Here is a 22,033-nt window from a genome sequence, read left to right on the forward strand (position 1 = left end):
TTTATGACAGAACAGGGAGTTTGGCGTTGTTCTCAAACCTACCACAATGATCACAACATCCAGACAATTCCAGAAACTCCTGAAATAGTGTAGCTTGTGAATGCGAATTTCCAATATCTCTTCCACCACATAGTAAAGGATAAAAAAACAGAAGAGAATCTCACAGGCTGCCAGGAAGAAATCAAAAGTCGTAACATAGCGGATCAGCTTTACAGGCTGAAATTGCCAAGATGGAACCACACCGCCTGTTGCTGGGAATTCCACCAATAACCTGCATTGCAATAAGAACAATTAAACAATCACCACAACAATAACACATGGATGCAGCCAGGAAAGGACGTCCATCTGTCTGTCCCTGAGACCACAAGTCACCCCAAATTAGAGGCAAAATGTTATCACAGCTAGTAACTCCATACTTGCAGAATTTTGTGCCACAAACGGAACACGACTTCCCAAGGCCTCCCAGACCAAAAGAGATTATTCCTCCTCGGTCTCTCTTTTACTTTTCTGGTATTTATTCTGCTCAAAATGCTGTACACTGGTTTTTGGGGTTTTTTTAAGTCTTTTATTTATTTATTTGTTTGTTTTGCTGAGGAAGATTGGTCCTGAGCTAACATCTGTGCCAATCTTCCTGTATTTTGTATGTGGGTCACCACCACAACAGCATGGCTTGATGAGCGGTGGGTAGGTGTGCACCTGGGATCCGAACCCAGGAACCCTGGGCCGCTGAAGCAGAACATGCGAACCCAACCACTATGCCACCAGGCCAGCCCCAACTGCTGTTTTTTTAATGTAAAAGTTAATCAAGAAACAAACCTTTCAAGGACTTCTATTAAATGCCAAGTCATTGAACTGGGCAATGAAGAACATAAGAAATATAAGCGATGCATTCAAAACATGTATGATCTGGTTGAAAAGTAAGATACATATTTTATGTATTTATATATAAATATAAAGATGGAGACTGAGTTTCTCATTTAGTCATTTTGGTAACATCTGACTAGCATCAGATAACTTGCCCTAGGGGTACTTTTTGCTACCCTTCCCAGAGCTTTATAGTTAGCAGGTGCTCCATAGACACCTGATTGTCTGAAACAGTACCATATTTTTTACATTCATACTGACAGCACTGATCTTTAGTGATTTAGCATAATCGAAGTGAGGATGTTTCTTGTCAAATTCCCATCTTGTAGGTGTCACACTGAGAAAGTTAAGGGATTCACTGAATGATACAGACTCCCTATTGAACTAGAAATAGAATCTCTAGCTCCTTAATTTTAAGACTTTTAAAAGAGCTTTAGTCAGGGGCCGGCCAGGTGATGCAGTGGTTAAGCTCGCACGTTCCGCTTCTCGCGGCCCGGGGTTCGCCGGTTAGGATCCCGGGTGCGGACATGGCATCGCTCGGCAAAAGCCATGCTGTGGTAGGCGTCCCACGTATAAAGTAGAGGAAGATGGGCATGGATGTTAGCTCAGGGCCAGTCTTCCTCAGCAAAAAGAGGAGGATTGGCAGTAGTTAGCTCAGGGCTAATCTTCCATAAAAAAAAAAGAGCTTTAGTAAGCTATTAGAAATAACTTTCTCCCATTACAGGATGGTAGCCTAGAACCTGAATATATAGGACTCATGTATGAGCAATGATCAAGTACAGGCAGAGACTATGGCAAGTTAGAATTGGTCAAAGAAGCATGAAAACTTTTCCTTCCTCTTCACTATCAATATCCTGTTTTCGTTCTATTCGATGTGTTGGAGAGTAGAGGTGAGAACCAAAAACGCAGGAGACGATACTGAAATGAAGAGCCTTGTGACAGCCTCAGTGTGAGCTCACAGGGCAGGAGGTGGCCTCTGTGTGCAAGTCATCTCTCCACGGCCCGTTCTGGCCCTGCTCTGCCAACCCCTCCAGAAACTTAGACAGCAGTGTAGAGAAATGAAGTCACTGCCTTGAAATATTCACTCTTAAAGTATTGGGAGGGAGTGAAAGACACACTCAAGACTCTATAAATACGTATTTCCTTAAATGTCAACCAGAGTTGTCTGCCTGTTTTTATGCTCTTCATATCCTCACTGGAATCATTAGGAAAAGTTCAATACGAACTGCAATAGATTTTTATTCATTTATAGTAATAACTATTGCTTGATTTAACATGATATCATTTTCTGCAAAAGTTGTTAAATACAAGGACTGGGAAATCCAACTGGCCATGTAAAGCACAGTTGCGTTTAGCCTCAAAAATGATCACAAGGGGCTGGCCCAGTGGCACAGTGGTTAATTATGTATGTTCCACTTCGGGGGCCCGGGGTTCGCTGGCTCGGATCCCGGGTGCGGACATGGCACCGCTTGGCAAAAGCCATGTGGTGGTAAGCGTCCCACATATAAAGTAGAGGAAGATGGGCATGGATGTTAGCTCAGGGCCAGTCTTCCTCAGCAAAAAGAGGTAGATTGGCAGTAGTTAGCTCAGGGCTAATCTTCCTCAAAAAAAAAATCACACTATAAGGGTATTATGAGAATTTATCCTTCTTATTTGGTGGGTACATATATGTGCAAGCAATTCATGTCAGTGATGTTTGGGTATTGCTGACACATCCACCAGGAGGATTAAGGTAGGTGAACTCTGGATCCCTCTTGCCTTGTTGTACTTTTTATTTTTTCATAGCACATATTACCTTCTAACATACTATTTAATTAATTAATTTCTTTATTTTGTTCACTGATGTGTCCCAGGAGCCTAGAACAGTGCCTCACACATATTAAGTGTCTAATAATGTTTGCTGAATGAACGGACAAGAGGCCAAGATAAGCCAGTAGGATCTTTGTCAGTTTCCTCATGGGCACCAGAGTGGTTGTGATGGCAATGTCACAGGATCTTAAGAAGGAACTTTATGTGCCTTTGGTGAATCTTGAGGTGAACAGGTATCTGGGTATCCTACTGAACCCAGGCAAAGCCCCTGACTACTGTGCTTGTGTTCTCACAGCATGGGCATCATTGGAGAGTGGGAAACTCATGGAAATGAATCAAGATTGATGGCCAAGACCATGATGATGGAGCGTGTAGCACTGATCATCCTCATAATGGGTAAGGATAGGTGTTAGTAAAACACAGTGCTTTTTCTGGGAAGGTTCCAGTTTGGGGATGAACTTGGACCAGACTTAAGGTTCTTCCCCACTGATAATATTCTAGGATCCTCCCTCCCTCCCTCTAAATATCCTTATTCCAGTAAGCCCTCGGTTTTCACTCCTCCCTTGCTCTCAGCTCTGATCCTTGGCACTCTCATTTAGCCAACTGGAGTTTTCTCACCTATCTCCCTCCCACACAAATACACAGAAAGGGGAGGGCTGAGGGCCCTCGGTACACACCTGATCACGCAAAACAGGTTAACGTTGGCGTTGTACACTGAAAAGTCAATGAAAGTTGCCCTGGTTCCTCGGTCCAGCCAGACGTTTCTCTTGAGGCTAGCAACCTGAGCGGCTGTTTCCTCTCTTGTTCTTGACAAATCCAGGTAATAGCCAGCTCCACTATAAGTTGCAATTATTCCCCAGTGGCTACTCCCATTCAAGTCTTTTTCACTTGTGTAGATCCAACTAATTAAAAAACAAAACAAAAACAGAACAAACAGGTAAAATCAGTGGCACATTTATGGCAATTACAAAGACAACTGGTTCCTAGAAAGATAGAGAACATAACAAATACACGTATCATAGAGCTGGGTAATGTGCTCGACACGGCACTTTATTAGCATTTTCGTATTTAATTCTCATACAGTTACTATCCCCTTTTTAGGAATGAGGCCCTGAGCTTAGTGAGGGCAGCGGAGTCTCAAAGCTTTTGACGGTAGAGTCAGGAGCCTACAGCAGGACTGTCAGCCTCCAGAGCCTGTGCTATGAGCCCTCGGTCTATCACGGTTGCCTTCCCTGGGTAACTGTACTCAGAGACTACATGACTCCAGGCCCCCAAAGAAAACTGCAGCCAAAAAAGCTACAAGGTCATCAAACGCAAGTGAACTAAATAAGACTCCACACAGTGTTTGGGAATTTAATCCAGAAATATTTACAGAAGCTCTCGTAGGAACCAGGTGCTTCTTAATGGCGTTAATGGTGATATAACGATGAACCAAGATCTTTTCCCTCTCAAATTTTTAATACATAGGGAGAGAGAGGTTGTAATGAAACAATTAAAACACAAGGTAGATGAGTATAAGAACCGAAAGAGAAGTACAGAGAAGTAGCTCGGGCAGATCAGAGGAAAGTCCTAAGTGTTTGGAGGTCCAGCAACAGGAAAGGTGGATCAGAGGAGGCTTTGAGAAGAAGCCGTATTGGACCTGGGCCATGAAAGGTGGACCTGGACCTGGACAGGTGGGTGGGAAGGGCATTTTCAAGCCTGAGCCAGACAGGGCCAGAGAAGCACAAGGCACCCAGCTAGGAACTGGCTTCAGCTCCCTTGTGATGAAGAAAAGAAGGCTGAGAGGTAGACCGTGGTCAGATTGTGAAGGGCAAGCACGAAGAAGTCACAGAAGGGAAGGTTTGAAGGGACAGACAGGGAGATTCTGGAGGCTGTGGGGAAGACTGGAGAGGTGAGGACCAGAGGGCCCATGTGCAGGAGAGAGCTAACACAGAGGGTCTGAGACGGCCTTTCCTTAGGAAGGCCTGCTTGCAAGGTGGGACCTAGGCGGGCATCTGGAACTTGACTGATAAACAGCCCCGACACTGACGTAAAACTTTCTCTGACTGGTAAGAGTGGCTCAGTGTGCCTAGGCTGTCTGTCAAACAAGGTGGCTTATGCCGAACGCCTGCTTTCCTTCTGGGAGTCGGGGAGTCTGGTACATGCCAGGCAGAGGGTGCCTATGTGACCAGCACCCAGTGAACATATTGGGCACTGAGTCTCTGATGAGCTTCTCTGACAGACAACATTCCACCTGCGTTGTTACAACCTGTTGCTAAAGGAATTTAGCACATCCTGTGTGACTGGGCTGGGAGAGGACTTCTGCAAGCCGGCGCTTTGTGACTCCAGATTTTGCCTCATGTGCCTGTGCCTTCTGCTGCTTCGGCTCATCTCCTTTCACTGCAGTCAACCTGAGCTGTGGATACGACCAAACGCTGAATCCTGGGACTCCTTCTAGCGAGTCACTGAACCTGGGGCGGCCTGGGACCCTGACACAGCTCCGTTAGCAGTCCCTGAAACAACCATGAAGTGATGAGGCCTGAACCAGAGCAGTGATAGTGGGGAGGAAAAGGAAGACCAAGGGAGTGCCAGCCTAGTGACTGTCACAGAACTCGGCCATTGATTTGAAGTTGGGGCAGAGGAGACAGGACATGTCAAAAGTGACTCTGGTGCCCAGTCCTGTGGCTGAGCGGTTAAAGTTCTGCAAGTTCTGCTGTGGTGACCTGGGTTCATGGGTTCAGGTCCTGGGCGTGGACTTACTCCACTCACCAACCACACTGTGGAGGTGTCCCACATACAAAAACAGAGGAGGATTGGCACAGATGTTAGCTCAGGGCAAATCTTCCTCAGCCAAAAAAAAAAAAAAAGCGAATCTGGAGTCTCTTTTTGGATAATGCGAAGATGGTGGTGCCATCAACAGGTGGAAGAGCAGATCCAATAAGAAAGTGATCACTTCAGTTTGGGGTATATTGAGTTATAGGCACTGGTGGAATATAGATTTGTCTCCTATCACTAGAAATTAAGCTCTGTGAAGATGGGGGACAGTCTTGTTTATTGCTGTTTTGTTATCCTAGCCAACACCAAGGGAACTGCTAGAAAAGAGAGACCTCTCTGGGAACATGCCTGGCCCATATTGACACCCGGTATATTTGTTGGGAAATGATGAATCACCAAATAAAGATGAGAGTGGGAGCCATCTGAACATCAAGGCAAAAGTATAAAGAAAGAGAAGACAGAGATCTGAATACAGAACCTGGGAAAAGAGAGAAATGAGCGAAGAAGGGGTTACAGGACTAAGAGAACCAAAATTTAGTGTCACTCACAGAAGAATGAAGAATGAGCAATTGACGCTGCCACTTTCTGCCAAGAGGCCGAACAGGATGAAAACTGAGAACTGCTCAGTGGATTGGCAAACTGAACAAATCCACTGGTAGCTTCCAAGAGAGATGTTAAAAGCAGAGGTTTAAACTTTAAGGGCGAACTAATGGTAAGGAAATGGAGGTGGCAAGTGGAGACTCTTCTTTCAAGAAGTTTGGAGTTGAAGGGAAAGAGAAATGGGAGTGATCCGAGAATACGGCAGGATCAAGGAATGGTTTAGATACACGTGAGAAAGCTCCCCTTCGTGTGGTCCACCCTGTAGTGGAAATCACTTATCTATCTGTGCATCCAACAGGTATTCATTGACATCCTTATAAACCAGGCACTGCTCAAGGCTTTGAGAGTACAGCAGCGAGTAAAATAGAGTCCCTGCCCTCAAGAAGCTTGAATACTGATGGGGAGCAGAGGGCGGCAAGAAACCATCCTAACAACGTAATTAATATGGAAGCAGCAACACGGTGGAGAAGGCGGCGGTGGGTTTTGGAGTAGGCTGGTTAAACCTCCTCTTGGTTCCATTTGTGAGCTATGACGTTTTGGGGAAGCGAGCCTCTTTTTTGCACCTATAAAATGGAGACAATACCTATTTCAGAGCTGTTTTGTGAAGAGTAGATGAAATAATGCATGAAATCACATCTTAAATAGCATCTAACATGGAGTAGTGGCTGCATAAACTTCTCTTATTAATGATAGGAGATAAAGTAAGATTCTGGACAAGGTAAACAGTTTAAGGACATGCTTATGCTTTGCAGGAACTAGAAAAAGGAGCATTAGATGGTAAAATCACTATCGTAACCTAGAAAAAATGTCTTTTGAGATTATTCAGGCCATTTACTCTAAATCTTCTGATTTTTACTAACTTCGTTTCTTATGGACCCTGGTACTAAATAGGGTGTGCACCGGATAAAGACAAAGAATCCGATCACGGGAAAGGTGTTCCCTGCATTGTATATTAACAGATCTGGATTATGGGGGTCTCAGTGCCCAAGAAAGGGATCTCGAGCAGCTGAGTGAATGAGCCAAGGAAGCTTAGACGGCAATCTAACCAGTGAGTCAGCGGGGCAGCGACCCCATGAGGCCCACCTTGGAGCAGCCTGAGAGGTCTTCCCAATTCTTTATAATAATTACAGTAATTCCAAAAATAATGACTGTCCTTTCTTAATACACAAGATGTCTTAAGTATGGTCACCAAAAAGCACAAAAATCCCTACAAATAAACACATTACAGACAGATACTCAAAACCACACACACACATCTGAGGTCAGCTTTAAAACAGACAGAAAAGCTTCCTCCAGCTTATTATAACTTGAAATAACTGCTCTCTGAATGAAAACTTATTTGTAAGAGCTAATGAAAGGATTTCTGTACCAGAAAATTTCCTAGTGACAATCTAGCGAACAATGTCACCAGATCTATAAAATAGGATCCAGGCATCTTAAAAAAAAACCTCAGAAGGCCCGGATAGCTTCTTTCTTGTGGGCCATATGGTCAACGATTTAACCTTTTGAAAAATACATATGCAGAAGCTGAAGGGGGGCAAAAAGTAGAGAAAACTTGAGAAACCAACGGTTCATTTGGCCACAGCTTTAAGTATAAGCATTGAAAACTCACTTAAGCCATTTTCTCCAGGGTGAAAGAGTCAGAATGAATGAATGAATGAATGAATGAATGAATATCAGTGCGAGGCCAGGGCTCATTACCATGAGCCACAGACACTTACGCGGTTCCATTTCGCGGACCGAATGGAGCCCTATCTTCACTGCTGACCGAGTAGACATCATAGCACTCTTTAATCTCATCTCTCAGGTCCTGCGGGATAGAACAGGATCCATTTCTGACTCTGAGCTGCCGTATCCGTGGTACGCCTAACAGGAGGTTCTCGTAGTAGATGAAGCTTCGGTTGTCCGCTTCAGTTCCGTTGCTGGGCTGCGCCTTCCAGTACAGCCCATCCAACAAGGCGCCTTCTGTGAACTGAAAGCAAAGGAAACATTTCTGAAAAGGTCCAAGCTCCGCGGCTGCCTTGCTTCTTCCAGGCATGTCTGCGACTCTGTGAACGTGGGAGAATGACAAGGGTGGGTTTGCTGTCAGAGATGTGGGTTGGATCTTGCTTCATCACTTGCTACCTGGGAGGCCTTGAGCAGGATCCCCCTGTGAGCCAGGGTTCTTGAATCTGTAGTATCCAACTTTTGCACGGTTGCCTCACCTGGCACAGAGTGGGCGCTTAATGAATGGCAACTCTGATTTTTGCTCTAGGACTAAAGGCTGGAGGGCAGGGAGCAGTTTGCCTAAATCCACAACCAGGATCAATGTTACTTTCCTTATTAAAACAGCATCCCACATAATCCTGGTTCTTAACTTGTCTGGAGAAGAAAACACTAGTTTTGATTACCAGTCTGCCATCTGGTGGGATCTTCTGTCATATGGTGAACTCTCTAACCACCTCCACCACCCCTGGGTTTTAGAGCTTGGCATTCATTATCACAGAATTGTGTATGTGTGAGAAGTCTCTTATTAACTTGCCTTGCCCGTAGAGAAGACAGATCTAGCCATTTCTCAGCGTCCTGTCCTTATCAGATGATCAACAGAGATGGACTGATTTGCCCCATTGAGGTGGGAAAAGATTCAATAACACAAGTGTGGTTTTGGATGCCAAGTATTTTTAGGCATTAGTAGTAATCGGTCCTGTGATTCAGTTTTCTCAGTCTTCAAAATTAATAGCTCTGATTTAGTATGAATTTTAGAAAGTATCTCTCCAGGAAGAAATAATCATTTCCAGTCCAGTTTTCTTCGATCCCGAGCACCATATCTTCCAGATCAGTTTAATCCATTTCCTAGGGCATCACTCATGGCTTACCCTCCGCTGCTATGTTGGAATTTGTGACAATCTGGGAAAAGGCTGGGTTGAATTTTACATTAGAGATCTTTGAAAGAATGGACCTGCCTTGTATCAGGCACTGTTCTAGGGGACACGCCATCATCATCAAGGAGACAAAAAACAAGAAACGCAACCAAATTCTGCCCTGTTGGGCCTTACATCCTAGGAGATTCTGAACAGGTACTTAATTCAATCAGGAGGGACTGAATGAGTTATAAACTAGGGTGAGGAAGCATCTGTCAGGCTAGAAAAATGTCCATCTTTCTTACTCCCTTGCAGGTGTAAGCGCTGTAAATCTTAGTTTCTTCCTTTACGACCTGGGGCATAACATCAGCACTTGCCTTGGACGGTTACTGTGGGGATTCAGTAAGCTAAGTATGAAACACTCAGCACAGTGCGAGGCGCACACACGGCTCCCGATGGAACTGCGAACAACGCACCGTAACTTACCATCTCACACAGCACTGAGCACACCGCAGGCCCTGCATATCCTGCTGAATGGGACTTAGGAAGCCAAATGAACAATTTCCAGTGACAAAAAGATACTTTCAAAGTCATTTTCAAATACCTTCCAGAAGTCTTCCATTGAAGAAAGAGTTTTAAAGTTAGTTTTCTCCGTTTTCGACACCGGGGTATCTAGGAAGAGTTGTGACATTATCCGGGTGTAGTAATACACACTGGAGCTCATCATCCCGTAGGTCACTGGAACACAGAGAGAGCCAAATGAACTCCGCAGTGGGGCCTGCACATGTACTCACACATTCCTGGTGACGGGCAGACATCACCCCAGTCTGCTCTCACCCTCGCCTTCCTCCCCTGTATCATTCTGGGACATCTCCCTAGCTCTCTGGCTTCCAAAAAAAGTAAGTTGACACTGGCTTATGTGAAGTGAAATTGACTTACTATCGAGCATCAAATTAAGATCAGGCGCCTTTACTTGACACGTGGGACTTTCAGTATGCCTATTCAACTTCATCTCCCACCACCTCCCAGAACGGACCCTCCACCCGGTGAGGCTGATCTGCACAGGCCCCAACAGAGGCCATATCGAGCTCCTCATCCTTTGGCTGCGTACTTTCTGCTTACTATCTCTACAAAAGCACGGGCAGGCAATTCACAGAGGGCTCCCAGATCAGTTCTCCATTCTTCCGTGCCCTGAGGCTGACCTCTACAGATCATACCACAGGAGATTGCTTATCCTTTGGTTCCCAAGGCATTCAGCCGATGGGAGGCTGAACGGGAGCTTTGGGGGCTCAAGGAGAGAGGCTGGATCTGTTCTCTCCACCCTCACTCTTCATTCCCTTATCACCCGGATGCAGTTTGGCAGGGGACCCTCCATCCTCGGCCACAGCTTCTGGGGGATTCTCTTCTCCCACAGCCACACTGGGTCCACACCACGCCATTCCCTCCCCTTGTCCGTTCAGGCCTGGAGGTGGTAACCTTTCCTGAGTACCTCACCTCCCCTTATTGGTTCCCGTGACCCTGCCACACCTCCGTAAATAGTCCCTTCATTAAATTTTCTTTAATCACCACTTTGAGGTTTCCATCTCTTTCTTTCCAGGATGCTGACTAACACAAACACATCTGCCTCCCATCTACCTATCAAGTCTTGTATGGAACCCTCTAAACTCAAGCTACCCCCTGCCATGAAGACTTGCTGGTTATTCCAGCCCATTCTGAATGGTCCTGGAGGGAGATGGGGAGAAGATTTATAGGCTGAGCAGGTCACAGGAGATCAGTGTGAATCTCGGCCATGCCTCTTACGTGCTATGTGACCTGTGCCAGTTGCTTCAACTTTCTGAACTTCCGTTTCCTCTTCTGTAAGATGGTGATAATTAGTTATCTCACCTTATTTTGGTGCTTAAATAAAAATAATAACTAAAAACTATCCAATACAGTCGCTGACACTTAAATGTCCAATAATGGTGGCTCTTCCTCCTCAATCAGATTGCTGTAACACATATGCTAGAAATGTCAGCACGTGAACAAGTACTGTCTTATGCTGGATTCTAATGATTGCAGGTGTAATATGCTTTAATTCCTATAATTAGCTGATAAAGGGCTTCGAGGGGAAGGAAACACATTTTCTACTTCTTTTGACCACAGGTCTCAACACCCAGCAGGTAATTAATACTTAGCTGATTCTGTAATAATCTTCAGGCATCACAAAAAGCATTTTAAAACTTCATATTAGATGATCTTGGGATTAAATGCTATTTAGTAAAATCTCTCCTTCTTATAGTCCCCTTCCCCACCACAGCATCACAGAAAATGAAGATTAAAAGAGAGGAGTGGATAACAGTGATCCAAACACGAGAGTGTCTGAGAGCCCATCTCGAGCTCAATGGATCCATAAATACACACAATCACACGCTTGTGTATTGCATCTACAGGAAAGGGATGTTTTCCAGTCCCCTTGGCTGGGCTCCCTCATCTGTCATCTGCGGCCCACTAATCAGGACAAGAACACTCCTCTGCGGGTGTTCCTGCCTCCTCCGTACTGAACCAGAGTTAAGGGTTTAGACGTAAGGGTTAGACTTGTTCCATTCACATTTATGGAACAAGGTGTTGGATGTGAAGACGAGCAAGATGTGATCTCTGCCTTCACGAAGGGGAGCTCATTTTGTCCCCAGGGAGAGTGCTGCCTACCCAGCTCCCACAGAGGGTTGAACAAGGTACAGGGTACTCTACAAAGGCCTTCTGCGGGTCCAGAGTCAGTCGACGGAACAAGGCAGATACGATGCTAACAGTAGCAGTGAAGGCTCCCCAAAGCCGACTAAACGATTATTAAGTTGGATTTTCCAATTATCATGAAATTAGAATTCGCTTTGGATTGATTGATTAATATAGATCCTTCTCAAATTTTGTACCTGCGGGTTTTTTTGCTGTTAAAAAAGAATTATGACAATTTATTTAAATTTTTTGATTTATAAATATGCTATAGTTATATATGTATCTAAACATAAGTATTTTAGCCACTGATGTCAAAATGTATCTCCTTTATTTTCTTTTTTATTTATTTATTTTTTTAAAGATTTAATTTTTTTCCTTTTTCTCCCCAAAGCTCCCCAGTACATAGTTGTATATTCTTCATTGTGGGTCCTTCTAATTGTGGTATGTGGGACGCTGCCTCAGCGTGGTTTGATGAGCAGTGCCATGTCCGCGCCCAGGATTTGAAGGAACGAAACACTGGGCCGCCTGCAGCGGAGTGCGCGAACTTAACCACTCAGCCACGGGGCCAGCCCCTCCTTTATTTTCTTATATTATAGTGATTGTTTTTGAAATTCTCAGGACCTGTATGGGATTTAAAGTCTTCAAGAAAAGGGAAGCGATGCCTCCCCCTGGCTATGCAGCGCCACCTGCTGGACATCCAGAGAAACACTGTCATCTAGCTTTCCAGAGAGGATCCTTCCAACGCCGTCAATCGGCAAACATGAACTCAGTCCCTCCCTCCCGCCAGGCCCTCGGCTGGTCCCTGGGATGTCTCCGAGCGACAGCTCCACACACTCCCGGAGTCAGCGGCACCATGAGTCCATCTAGGCCGCAGCTAAAGGACCCCCGAGATTTAGAGACAGAATGATTTGGGTCCGAGTTTCAGCTTTGCTTCCTGGCGAATGTCTGCCTCTGTGTGCATGACTGCGGGTCCCAGCGTCTTGGGATCTCGGATAACTACTTAACTTTTCTGAGCTTGAGTTTCATTATCTAGAAAATGGGAATAACAACTAGGGCTTTTGTGTAGTTCAACTGGAGAAATGCGTGTGAAGGTGTCTTGTATACTGTTAAATGTAACATCTACACAGAATTCGAAATACATTACCATGTACACCTGAGAGCTATACAATGTTATAATCCAATGTTACTGCAGTAAAAAAGAAAATGCAACAGTAATGTAAGACTGTCACATCATTTCTTCTTTCAGTCCCTGACAGAGAAAGCCCACGTGCAAGGTAGCATTCATTCTTTAAATGAACTGAATTGTGAAGAAAAAAATTACAGCCTGAAATAGAGAACCTTAAATGAGGACCAGAAAGGAGGGGGAATATTAAAAAATAAAAGGTAAAGGACACATATATATCCTATGTGCATGGATTTCTTCTGCCATTCAATCCTAATCTTAACTCCCAAGTTCCATTTTCCATAAAATAAACCAGAATAAAAAATATTATCACAGCATTACCAGCTAACCAGTATATAAACTAAAGCTATCTTAAGAAGAAGGTCTCAGGGTCTGGCCCAGTGGTGTAGTGACTAAGTTCAAATGCTCCACTTTGGCAGCCTGGGGTCTGCAGGTTTGAATCCTGGGTGCGGACCTACACACCACTCATCAAGCCATGCTTTGGGCTGTGGCAGCATCCCATATACAAAAAATAGAGGAAGACTGGAACAGATGTTGGCTCAGGGCCAATCTTCCTCACCAGAGAAACAAACAAACAAACACACAAACCCAACAAGGTCTCATTTCAAAATAGTTAACAGACACTATTTTACTCTTAATATTGTTGAAAAAATATAGGCTCAAATACTAAAAACAAAGATTGTACTGTATAAATTCCAAATTGTTAGAACAAAAGGCAAAGAAAAAACTTTTCAATGTAACAAAAGAAAAAAAAAGGAAAATAACAGGAAAGCATAAAAAGAGAGGAAAAAACAAGATGATAGAAATTTGACAAAAGCATGAAATGCGAAGAGGTTAAAGTTACTAGACAACAAAGTCTTAAATATTGGTTAAAAAAACAAATAATGCATTCCTAGAATTTTTATGCGATCCATTCAAAATGAAGTTAAAAATAAAGGAATAAGAAAATAAATATATTAGATATATATTAGGGATAAAATATTTTTAAAAAGGTGTTAAGTAGTATTATAATTTTCTGACAAAGGAGATTATAATGTACTGAGTTAAATAAAAAGATTGACAAATGATACCATACACAATGATTTAACTATAATGCACTCTTACATACTGAATAACAACATCAAGACAGATAAAGCAATACCTGCTGGTCTTAGAATTACCAAAATCACAACTGTAGTTGGAAACAAACTTATACCTCTCAATCTTTGTCAGAGAAAGCAGACAAAAATTATCTAGAAATAGTAGGGATTTCAGTTGAATATGTGACAATGTATACACGTCAAACTTTATACTGTACCAAAAGCGATCACGCACATTCTTTTCCAAATATCCATGGAACGTTTATGAAAATTAGAAATACGCTATCCCACAAAGGGAACACCAGTGAATCCCTGAAATTAATACTCAACTAGGCAAGTGTCCTTATGAGGAGACAGCCACGAGAGACACAGCAGAGCACCCTGAGAGGATGGAGGATTGGAACGACGCCAAGGGTGCCAAAGATTGCTGGCAACCACCACAAGCTGGGAAGAGGCAAGGAAGGATCGCCCCCTACAGGTTTCAGAGGGAGTGTGGCCCTGCAGGCACTCTGACTTCACACTTCCAATTTCCAGAACTGGGAGAGGATAAATTTCTGTTGTTTTAAGCCAAACACCAAAACAAACAAAAATCCCCCAAACAAACTAAAACCCCCTACAAAAAACAAAAAACCAATGAGGCAACTTTTTTTTTTTTGGTAAGGAAGATTGGCCCTGAGCTAACATCTGTGCCAATCTTCCTCTATTTTGTAAGTGGGACCCCACCACAGCATGGCTTGATGAGCAGTGTTAGGTCTGCACCCTGGATCCCAACCTGCAAACTCTGGGCCACCAAATTGTAGTGCTTGAACTTAACCACTACCCCACTGGCCTGACCCCAAGCAGCATTTTTTAAACCACAAATGCAGAAAATTAATTTACAAAGGATAAACAAATATATAGATAAAACCAAGCCATTTAGAAATTAAAAAAAAATTTTCTCAATAACTGTTGGGCCAAAGAGGGAATCAAAACTACCACACAAATGTAAATAGACCAGATGTAAAGACAGCAGAACGAAGACGCCGTGGGGCCAGTATTCCAGGCCACCCACCGCAAAATGAAGCTATCACTCTGAACAGGAAACCCAACCTCTTTGCTGGCTCTGTGTTGTACCAAATCCTCACAGGGACATATTTGAAGGGACTCTACAAACTAAAATGCTACATATAAATGCAAAGTGCCACACATAAAACAAAGAATGATTAGGCTGGAACCGTTTTGGTTGTCATATTAGGAAAAGTTCTATTAGTGAATGAGAAGCAGTACCAGCGAAGGAGAGAGAGAAGGAAAACGGGCAAAGTTGCCAACACGCGGGGAGAACACCTCGGTGCCATCTCTGAGCCGTGCCCACCCGCATCCCTTCCCGGGCTCTGCGCGGAGGGAGACAGACGGTGCCCGAGCCGCACCCCAGCGGGAGGAGGCTGTGACCCAGGCGGCCCGAACGTCAGCACGGCTCGGAGGAGGGGCTACTGGAAAGGGCTTCTCGGGGGCTCTGGCTCGTGAGCTGACCTTGAAGGGCGAGGAGGAATTCAACAGACCCACAGGAAGGGGACAGCGCAGGCCCAGGGCCCATCAGTGGTTGACGTGGGTGAAGTACCAGATGTTCATAAGGAGTGGTACGTCTGAAGACGTGAACGCTGGTCTATTACGTAAAGATTTTAAACTTTATCTTGAAGGTGTGGTGATTATAGTGTGTTAAATGGAAGAGTGACCTGGTTTAACCTGGTTTCAGAGACAGCAGTCGTGAGGCGGTGTCTGGGAGTCCTAAAAGTCCACACATTAGATCCCATCCACTCTGTGGTCCAATGGCATTCAGAGTCATCTTCTTAAAATTTAAATAAATCTTGTCACTCCCCTCCTTGAAACCCTGGCTTCCCACTGTAAACCCCTTACCAAAGCCTGTCAGACCTGCAGGGTCCGGCCCCTGACCACCTTTCCATCCTCATCGGATGGCACTCTCTCCAGTGACTGTCTTCACTCAGCTTCCAGAATGTTCTCTCTCCAGTTCTTTCCTGCCTCAGAACCTTCACTCATGCAGCTCTTTCTTCTGGCTTCAGGCCTCAGAGAATCCTTCCCTGTAGGGGAATCCTCTTCCCCAGTTGTCTTCTTTCACATCACTTACCACATTAAGGGCAGGGCCTAAATCTGTTTTTCATGAAATCACTGAACCGTCAAATGAATAATCTAGGATAGAGATGATAAAGGTTAAAATAGGGACAACAGCGATGTAAGAGAGAAGACAGACTTGAGCGGCACTAAAGAGGAAGAATTAGGGGGAATGATCACACGAGAGGAGGGAGGGAAAGCTCCTGGGATGGCGCGCAGGTTTGGGTGAGCATTCCTGTGGGCGATGTTAACGTTACCCCAGAGAGAGGACACGAGTGAAGCAAGTTTGGATGGGAGGATGACGAGTCCAGGCTTGGGAATGTTAAGAACGGGATGCCTGTGGAATACACCACACAGGAGGTCCAGTGGAAGTTGGCACAAGGTTCACAGGTCATGAGAGAGGTCCACAGGGACTTGGGAGTCTCCAGCATACAAGTACTAGCTGCAGCTGTATCTGTGGAAAAGATCAGCTAAAAGCAAGCCCAAGACCCATTCACAGAGCATACACTGTCTACACACGAGACAGAGAGAAGACAACTAAGAAAGGGAATAGAGCAAGGAGGAACACGGGAAGAGAGGGAGTCACAGAAGCCAAATGGGGAACTTTCTGGAATGCCAAATGCCATGGAACCAAACACCAGAGAAAGGTGGAATAGAACCCAGAGAATGTGCAATTATGAGGTCCCTAGAGACCTTGATGAGGGCCCTTCACGAGGCAGAAGTGAGGCTACAGAATAAACAGGAAAGGTGAATTAAAGTTATTAAAACTCCCAAATATTTTAATCCAGTTTTGGTTAAAATTCACAGGAAACTGTACATCACAAGTTGTGATGGAAACCTGTAAGGGATAGAGGCTGTCGGCACAAGGGCTTTTGCAAATCCCTGTATAAGCTAGTACTACCTTTTCTTTTAAAACAAGAGAGGAGGATATGTAATATTTACATATAAGTTCCCAGAAAGACATAAAGAAGAGAAAGCTATGCACGTGGAGGAAAGGCCACACCTAAAGTAATATTTATACATCCACAGACGTTTCTTGTCATTGTAGTTTTTGTCCAGTTTATCAAAAGACAAAGGGCTTTCCAGCGACAGTCAGTCTTTAACAGTCACTTTCTATGGACTGTAACCTGTGGTCCTCTGACTGAATGTGTTTGCTGTGGGGAGCCAGGTGGGGAGCTGTCGGAGCATTTGTCACTGGAAACAGAATTAGCTCCCCACCGGTGTATGAGTGACCCACTGACTGACTTCACCGACCTAGTTACCAACAATGCTTCATCTGCATGGATTCTTTTGCAAATTAGAAAGACTATCGTTAGACTATCATCCTTTTCAGATTTTTACAAGTAAAATAAAATATCCATTTCTTTTTTTTATTGAGACATCATTGACATATAAGTTTAATGTGTACAATGTGTTGATTTGATACTGTTCATTTTTTTTTTCTAGAATGCAAGGCAAAGTCTCCTCCAGAGATAAAGAAATGGAGATACACAGATTTCTTCTTCCTGTCCTAGGACATATTATGCTGTATCATGATGATGGTGTTCATTCTCTATTTTCATTACTTCTGTGGATACTGGTTGAGTTTAAAGTTAAAGACTTTCCCACACTAATTGATTATATTTTCTATTCTGTGAAATATATTTCCTACTCTGTAAAATATTTACTCAGGTCTTAGCGTTTTTCTCAGTGATCTGTGGGTTACAAATATGTTAAAATATTAATCCTTTGTGGTATTTCTTATAAGTATTTTTTACAATTGTTTTCTGCCTTTTAATTTTGCCTATTTCTCTGACATATAGAAATACTACATTTCTATGATGTGGACTCAGCTAACTTTTCTTTGTCGTTTCAATTATTGTGTTTAAACACTGAAGATTTGAACAGTTTTACAGAATGAACAGAGAGCAGAAAAAAAGGAGAGGCAAATGTATTTTTATCATAGATTCACCAAAGACCTTCCTTTGCCTTTTTCAAAGATCTTCTATAATACTATTTATTCCTTTCTTTAACTTCAGCATCTAACTCATGTAAAGAAATGCTGTTACCATTTATAACAGTCACCCATATATTAGTAAGTAGTTTGACGGTGCATTCATAGCAACCTTAGGTTTCAAGTCAGAATAAATCCTAAATTACAGAGAAAGTGGGATTACTTAGTGCCATGTTATTTCTGTCCTCTTGGTAAAGTAGACTGATTTTAAAGGCATTTGGGCTAGAACTAACACTGGTAAGATGGAAAAGAAGCTCTTGATGGGTCCTTAGCTGCTCCAAATGATGCCCAAACAATCAGAACCCATAGTTCCAAGAGCCCACCGATGACATAATTCAGCAACCGTCAACAATCTCTCGGGAGAATTTTGCTTACTCCTATTAATACGACAGACACCATCTTAGGATCCTTTTGTATATTATTCCCAATCTTCACAAAATCTTTCAAAATAAGTATTTTACAGATGAGGAAACAAAGGCTCAGAACGTATCTTTTGCATAAGAAATATGTATGTATGTATGTATGTATGTATGTGTCATGCTTGAAAAAACTTAATAATAATGATTCTAATCAACCTGTTAATATTTAAGGCCACTGTAGTTTAATATTTAAGCAATTTCTATGCAGGGAGCAAACTCGACTCCAGTATTCTAAGCTCTAACAGCTTAGAACATAAAAGTTAAAAATATCACATCTCTTGCTTTATAATTTTTAATGTAATGAATTCATAATTTCTAGCTTTTTTGCATTTGTCTTAGATAACATGCTTTAAAAAGTAATGAGACATTCCTTCCTAAACAAATAACAGGAAATTTCACGAAATTAGTAAGGAAAAAGCAAGAAGATGGATGTTGTTCATATATACATACTTTTTATCTTAAATAACTTTTTTCTTTAAGTTCCCACTCGGATAGGCAAAGTCTCAGAAGATATGAAAAGAAGTCATGCTCTGATAAAGCGCATTCAGAGCTTACTAGGAGTAGTAAAAACCAGTGTGGGGATATTAAAAAAATAAATATTCAATTTCTTAAAATTACAAATATTGAAACTTAAATGTGTCCTTAATCTTTTATGTTAAACTTACAAATGTTCTTCTTTTCATAATCTAGTAAATGAAAAAACTGTTTTTAAGGAAACTTTTAGCACTCAGACAATTAAAGTCAAGATGGTCAATTTTAATGTAATAAGAATGGCATTATTAAAGTATTGATTAAATTTAGATTCTCTCCATATGCAAAGAAGGGGACTCTTTCCAAGGTTGGTGTCAATTGTTAAGCATTTCTGAGTGTAGACGATATGAACGAACTCCTTTCCTAGAGGAGTATGGCAGGTGGTCCTGGTGGTCGTCATGAATCTGCTGCTTTTTCTGTTCTCACAAAGGCTTTAGAGGGAAAACCACAGAACTCAATCACCCAGCACCTTTGGATTCAGAGGATAAATCCACTGCCTGTGAGTTTCTAGACTTTGAGGCAAATGGTTTCTAAGACTGCTTTCTGGCTAAGGCTTCCCTCCCCTCCCCTTCCGGAGGATGCAGGGATGTACTGAAAGAAGAGAGGAAGAAAGAAGAGGTGGATCTGCAGTAAGTTTCCTGGAGAGCAAAAATCCGGCGATTATTGACGATTTGGAAGAAATTATGAATTAGGATGAAGGCATCCACATAACACATCCAAATCAAAAGAAGGGGAAGTATAAATATATATATCCATAAAAGCAATATTAGGTGACATTATCTGTACATCCTGAAAGTTAAACTTGAAAAGTCATTTTGCTGAAAATAATTCTTACGTAGACTTTACGTTAATTGATGTAATGACAGTGACACTGTAATTATTGTTAAGGAATCTAATGCAGAAATCCTTTTACTTGGTTTCTTGGTGTCCAGCAGGTTGCCACATGCATTTCACAGTGAAAATGGTCACAACTGACAATGAACTGGCCATTCAGATAATACCAAATTTTAATAATGTTTATCAGAGGACAGAAGAGAGCGTTACCAAATTCTAAATTGGAATTGAAAACAGAGAAGAGAACTTCTGAGTTAACCCTTCTGGTGCACATACAATTCCTTTTAATTATGATTTTAACAAGTCAGATCTTTTCAAAACATTTGCTTTAGTGGAAAGAAACATTCTACTTACAGATGCACAAGACTATGAGAAAAAGCAGGTATGTGGCCAGTTCCCGTAAAACACTTCGAAGGTATTTCTCTCGGTTAGTGTTGCTTTCCTCCATCAGTCTTGTTCCCCAGAGACCTTTAAAATAATAATAAAAAAAGATGTCATTTTATTTTTAAAATCTCATAAATGGCAAAGGGAAAACACAAAATAAATAGTATAACCTTTAAGGGAGATTTTCTTTTTTTTAAACACACCCTGAATGCAACTGAGAAATTGTTTTAGGAGAGTGTACCTTTCATTTGAGCTTACATCAGGCTACTGTCTCTCTAGATGCGCAAAACACAGGCAACTATCTGATCATTGGCTAAACTCCCCATCCCATTAGAAAAGAGCTTGGTAAAAATTTAGAAAGAGAACAGGAAATGACGCAGCCTAAAAGGAGGTTAAAGAATTGTGCATACACATCGGCCCTTCTTATTCGGGGGAGGACACGACCTATTAGCCTATTACTCACACTCACTTCCGTACGTGATGTGACTATATTGCAAATGATGCCTTTAGGTCACCCCTGACGAAAAGAAGTCCTGGCGGGAACATCTATTAAGCTTCAACACACTGGTGTAAAACCTCTGCTCTGTACCCATCTTTGTCCTTGAAGAAACTCGGTGCTGATGGACTACACTACACATGCTTAGCTTAACAGATCTTTTAAAACGCACACTAACGTATAAACTTTAAATGAAAGGCAACAATTCTTCCGGCTTCTCTCTCTCTTTGGAGAAAAAGTAAAATCAGCAACCACGTTCCGTATTTTAGCAGATGGAAAAAGTGCTGGGCGGGCTGGGCGAAGATGACGTAACCCTCCGTGAGCCTGCTGGAGAGAGTTCCCGCGGTTTTGGACTCGGCCAGCAGACAGACATGGTGGCCGTCCAAACCCCGTTAATGAACAGTGTGGTCAAGTCACATTGCTGGGTCCTTGGAAGAACCTTAGCGTTTTCCAAAAAAGACAAACTTCTCAATCCTCTCAGTGAGATTAGGTTGGCTCCTGATGGAAGCCGACCTGGCCCCTGCTTGTTGCCCCACACTATTTCCACAGACCTGAACCCCTTCACACAGCCACTTAAGCCATACAGAAAACGGGGAAATGGTATATGGTCTTTCACTTCGAAGAAATGACTTCATCGCTAGTGTTTATGCATTTTTTAAGTCTTACAATAATACATTAGTTCTACTCTTAAATTTGGAGTTTTCTTTATTCTCCCAAATTTCCTTTAGGAAAATCAGCATCTGAATTCAAAGACACTGTGTTACGCATCATAGATTTCACCACACTGAAAGTGGAGCATAACTTATGACCAGGTTTGCGTCTGCCAAGATCTGGTAGTTGTCAGGGAATTACTCACCCAGAAGAAATGCAGCAAGCAGAATGTTTGTTCGCTAAAACTCTATCATATTAAAGAATTATTACAAATTTAGATGACATGGAAAATTACAACTCAGAATAACAGAGAGGCAGCCAGATATTAGGCTGAGTGGCCCTGTACACAACCACATCATTTCTTTGGGTCTATTTCTTTTTGAGGCCAGGCCTAAAACATACACATAAGCCCCATCAGGAAAAATTGTTGCCTTGCCTCGCTTGGTCAGTGATCTCACTCTTTCCCATGGTTTATAAACAATTATGCACCAAGGAATAGTCATAGTTCTTAATATTTACAAATGGTATTGCTTGATTTATAAATAGAAAAACCAAATTCCTATCAAATTTTATTCAAGCTAAATGTGAATGGTCTGCAGCAATTAATTTGAGCCTTTGAATGAAATGTTTCAAATGAAAAGAAACAAATCTCCTTATTTATGTTTTTATATAATATACTTTTATTCATTTACTTTTGCTAAATTATCTACCTCCTCAAATATTTATTGCTTTAAAAATTTCATCCAACTTGCCCACTTGGTATATATGTAGGGTCTGTCTG

General features: G+C 42.5%; 1 protein-coding gene across 1 annotated transcript in view; it reads right to left on the minus strand.

The window, feature by feature from the left end:
* The window catches only part of PKD2 (polycystin 2, transient receptor potential cation channel), a 54,103-nt gene that overhangs the window by 25,949 nt on the left and 6,121 nt on the right, over positions 1–22,033 (minus strand). The window contains exons 2-6 of the mRNA XM_014842427.3: positions 20,076–20,189; positions 9,472–9,605; positions 7,749–7,999; positions 3,351–3,575; positions 43–271 (exon numbers count right to left, since the gene is read on the minus strand). Of these exons, the coding sequence (XP_014697913.3) occupies positions 43–271; positions 3,351–3,575; positions 7,749–7,999; positions 9,472–9,605; positions 20,076–20,189 (953 nt within the window). The remainder of the gene's footprint in view (positions 1–42; positions 272–3,350; positions 3,576–7,748; positions 8,000–9,471; positions 9,606–20,075; positions 20,190–22,033) is intronic.

The sequence above is a fragment of the Equus asinus genome, chromosome 3 (genome assembly GCF_041296235.1).
Source record: "Equus asinus isolate D_3611 breed Donkey chromosome 3, EquAss-T2T_v2, whole genome shotgun sequence".
NCBI lineage: Eukaryota > Metazoa > Chordata > Mammalia > Perissodactyla > Equidae > Equus > Equus asinus.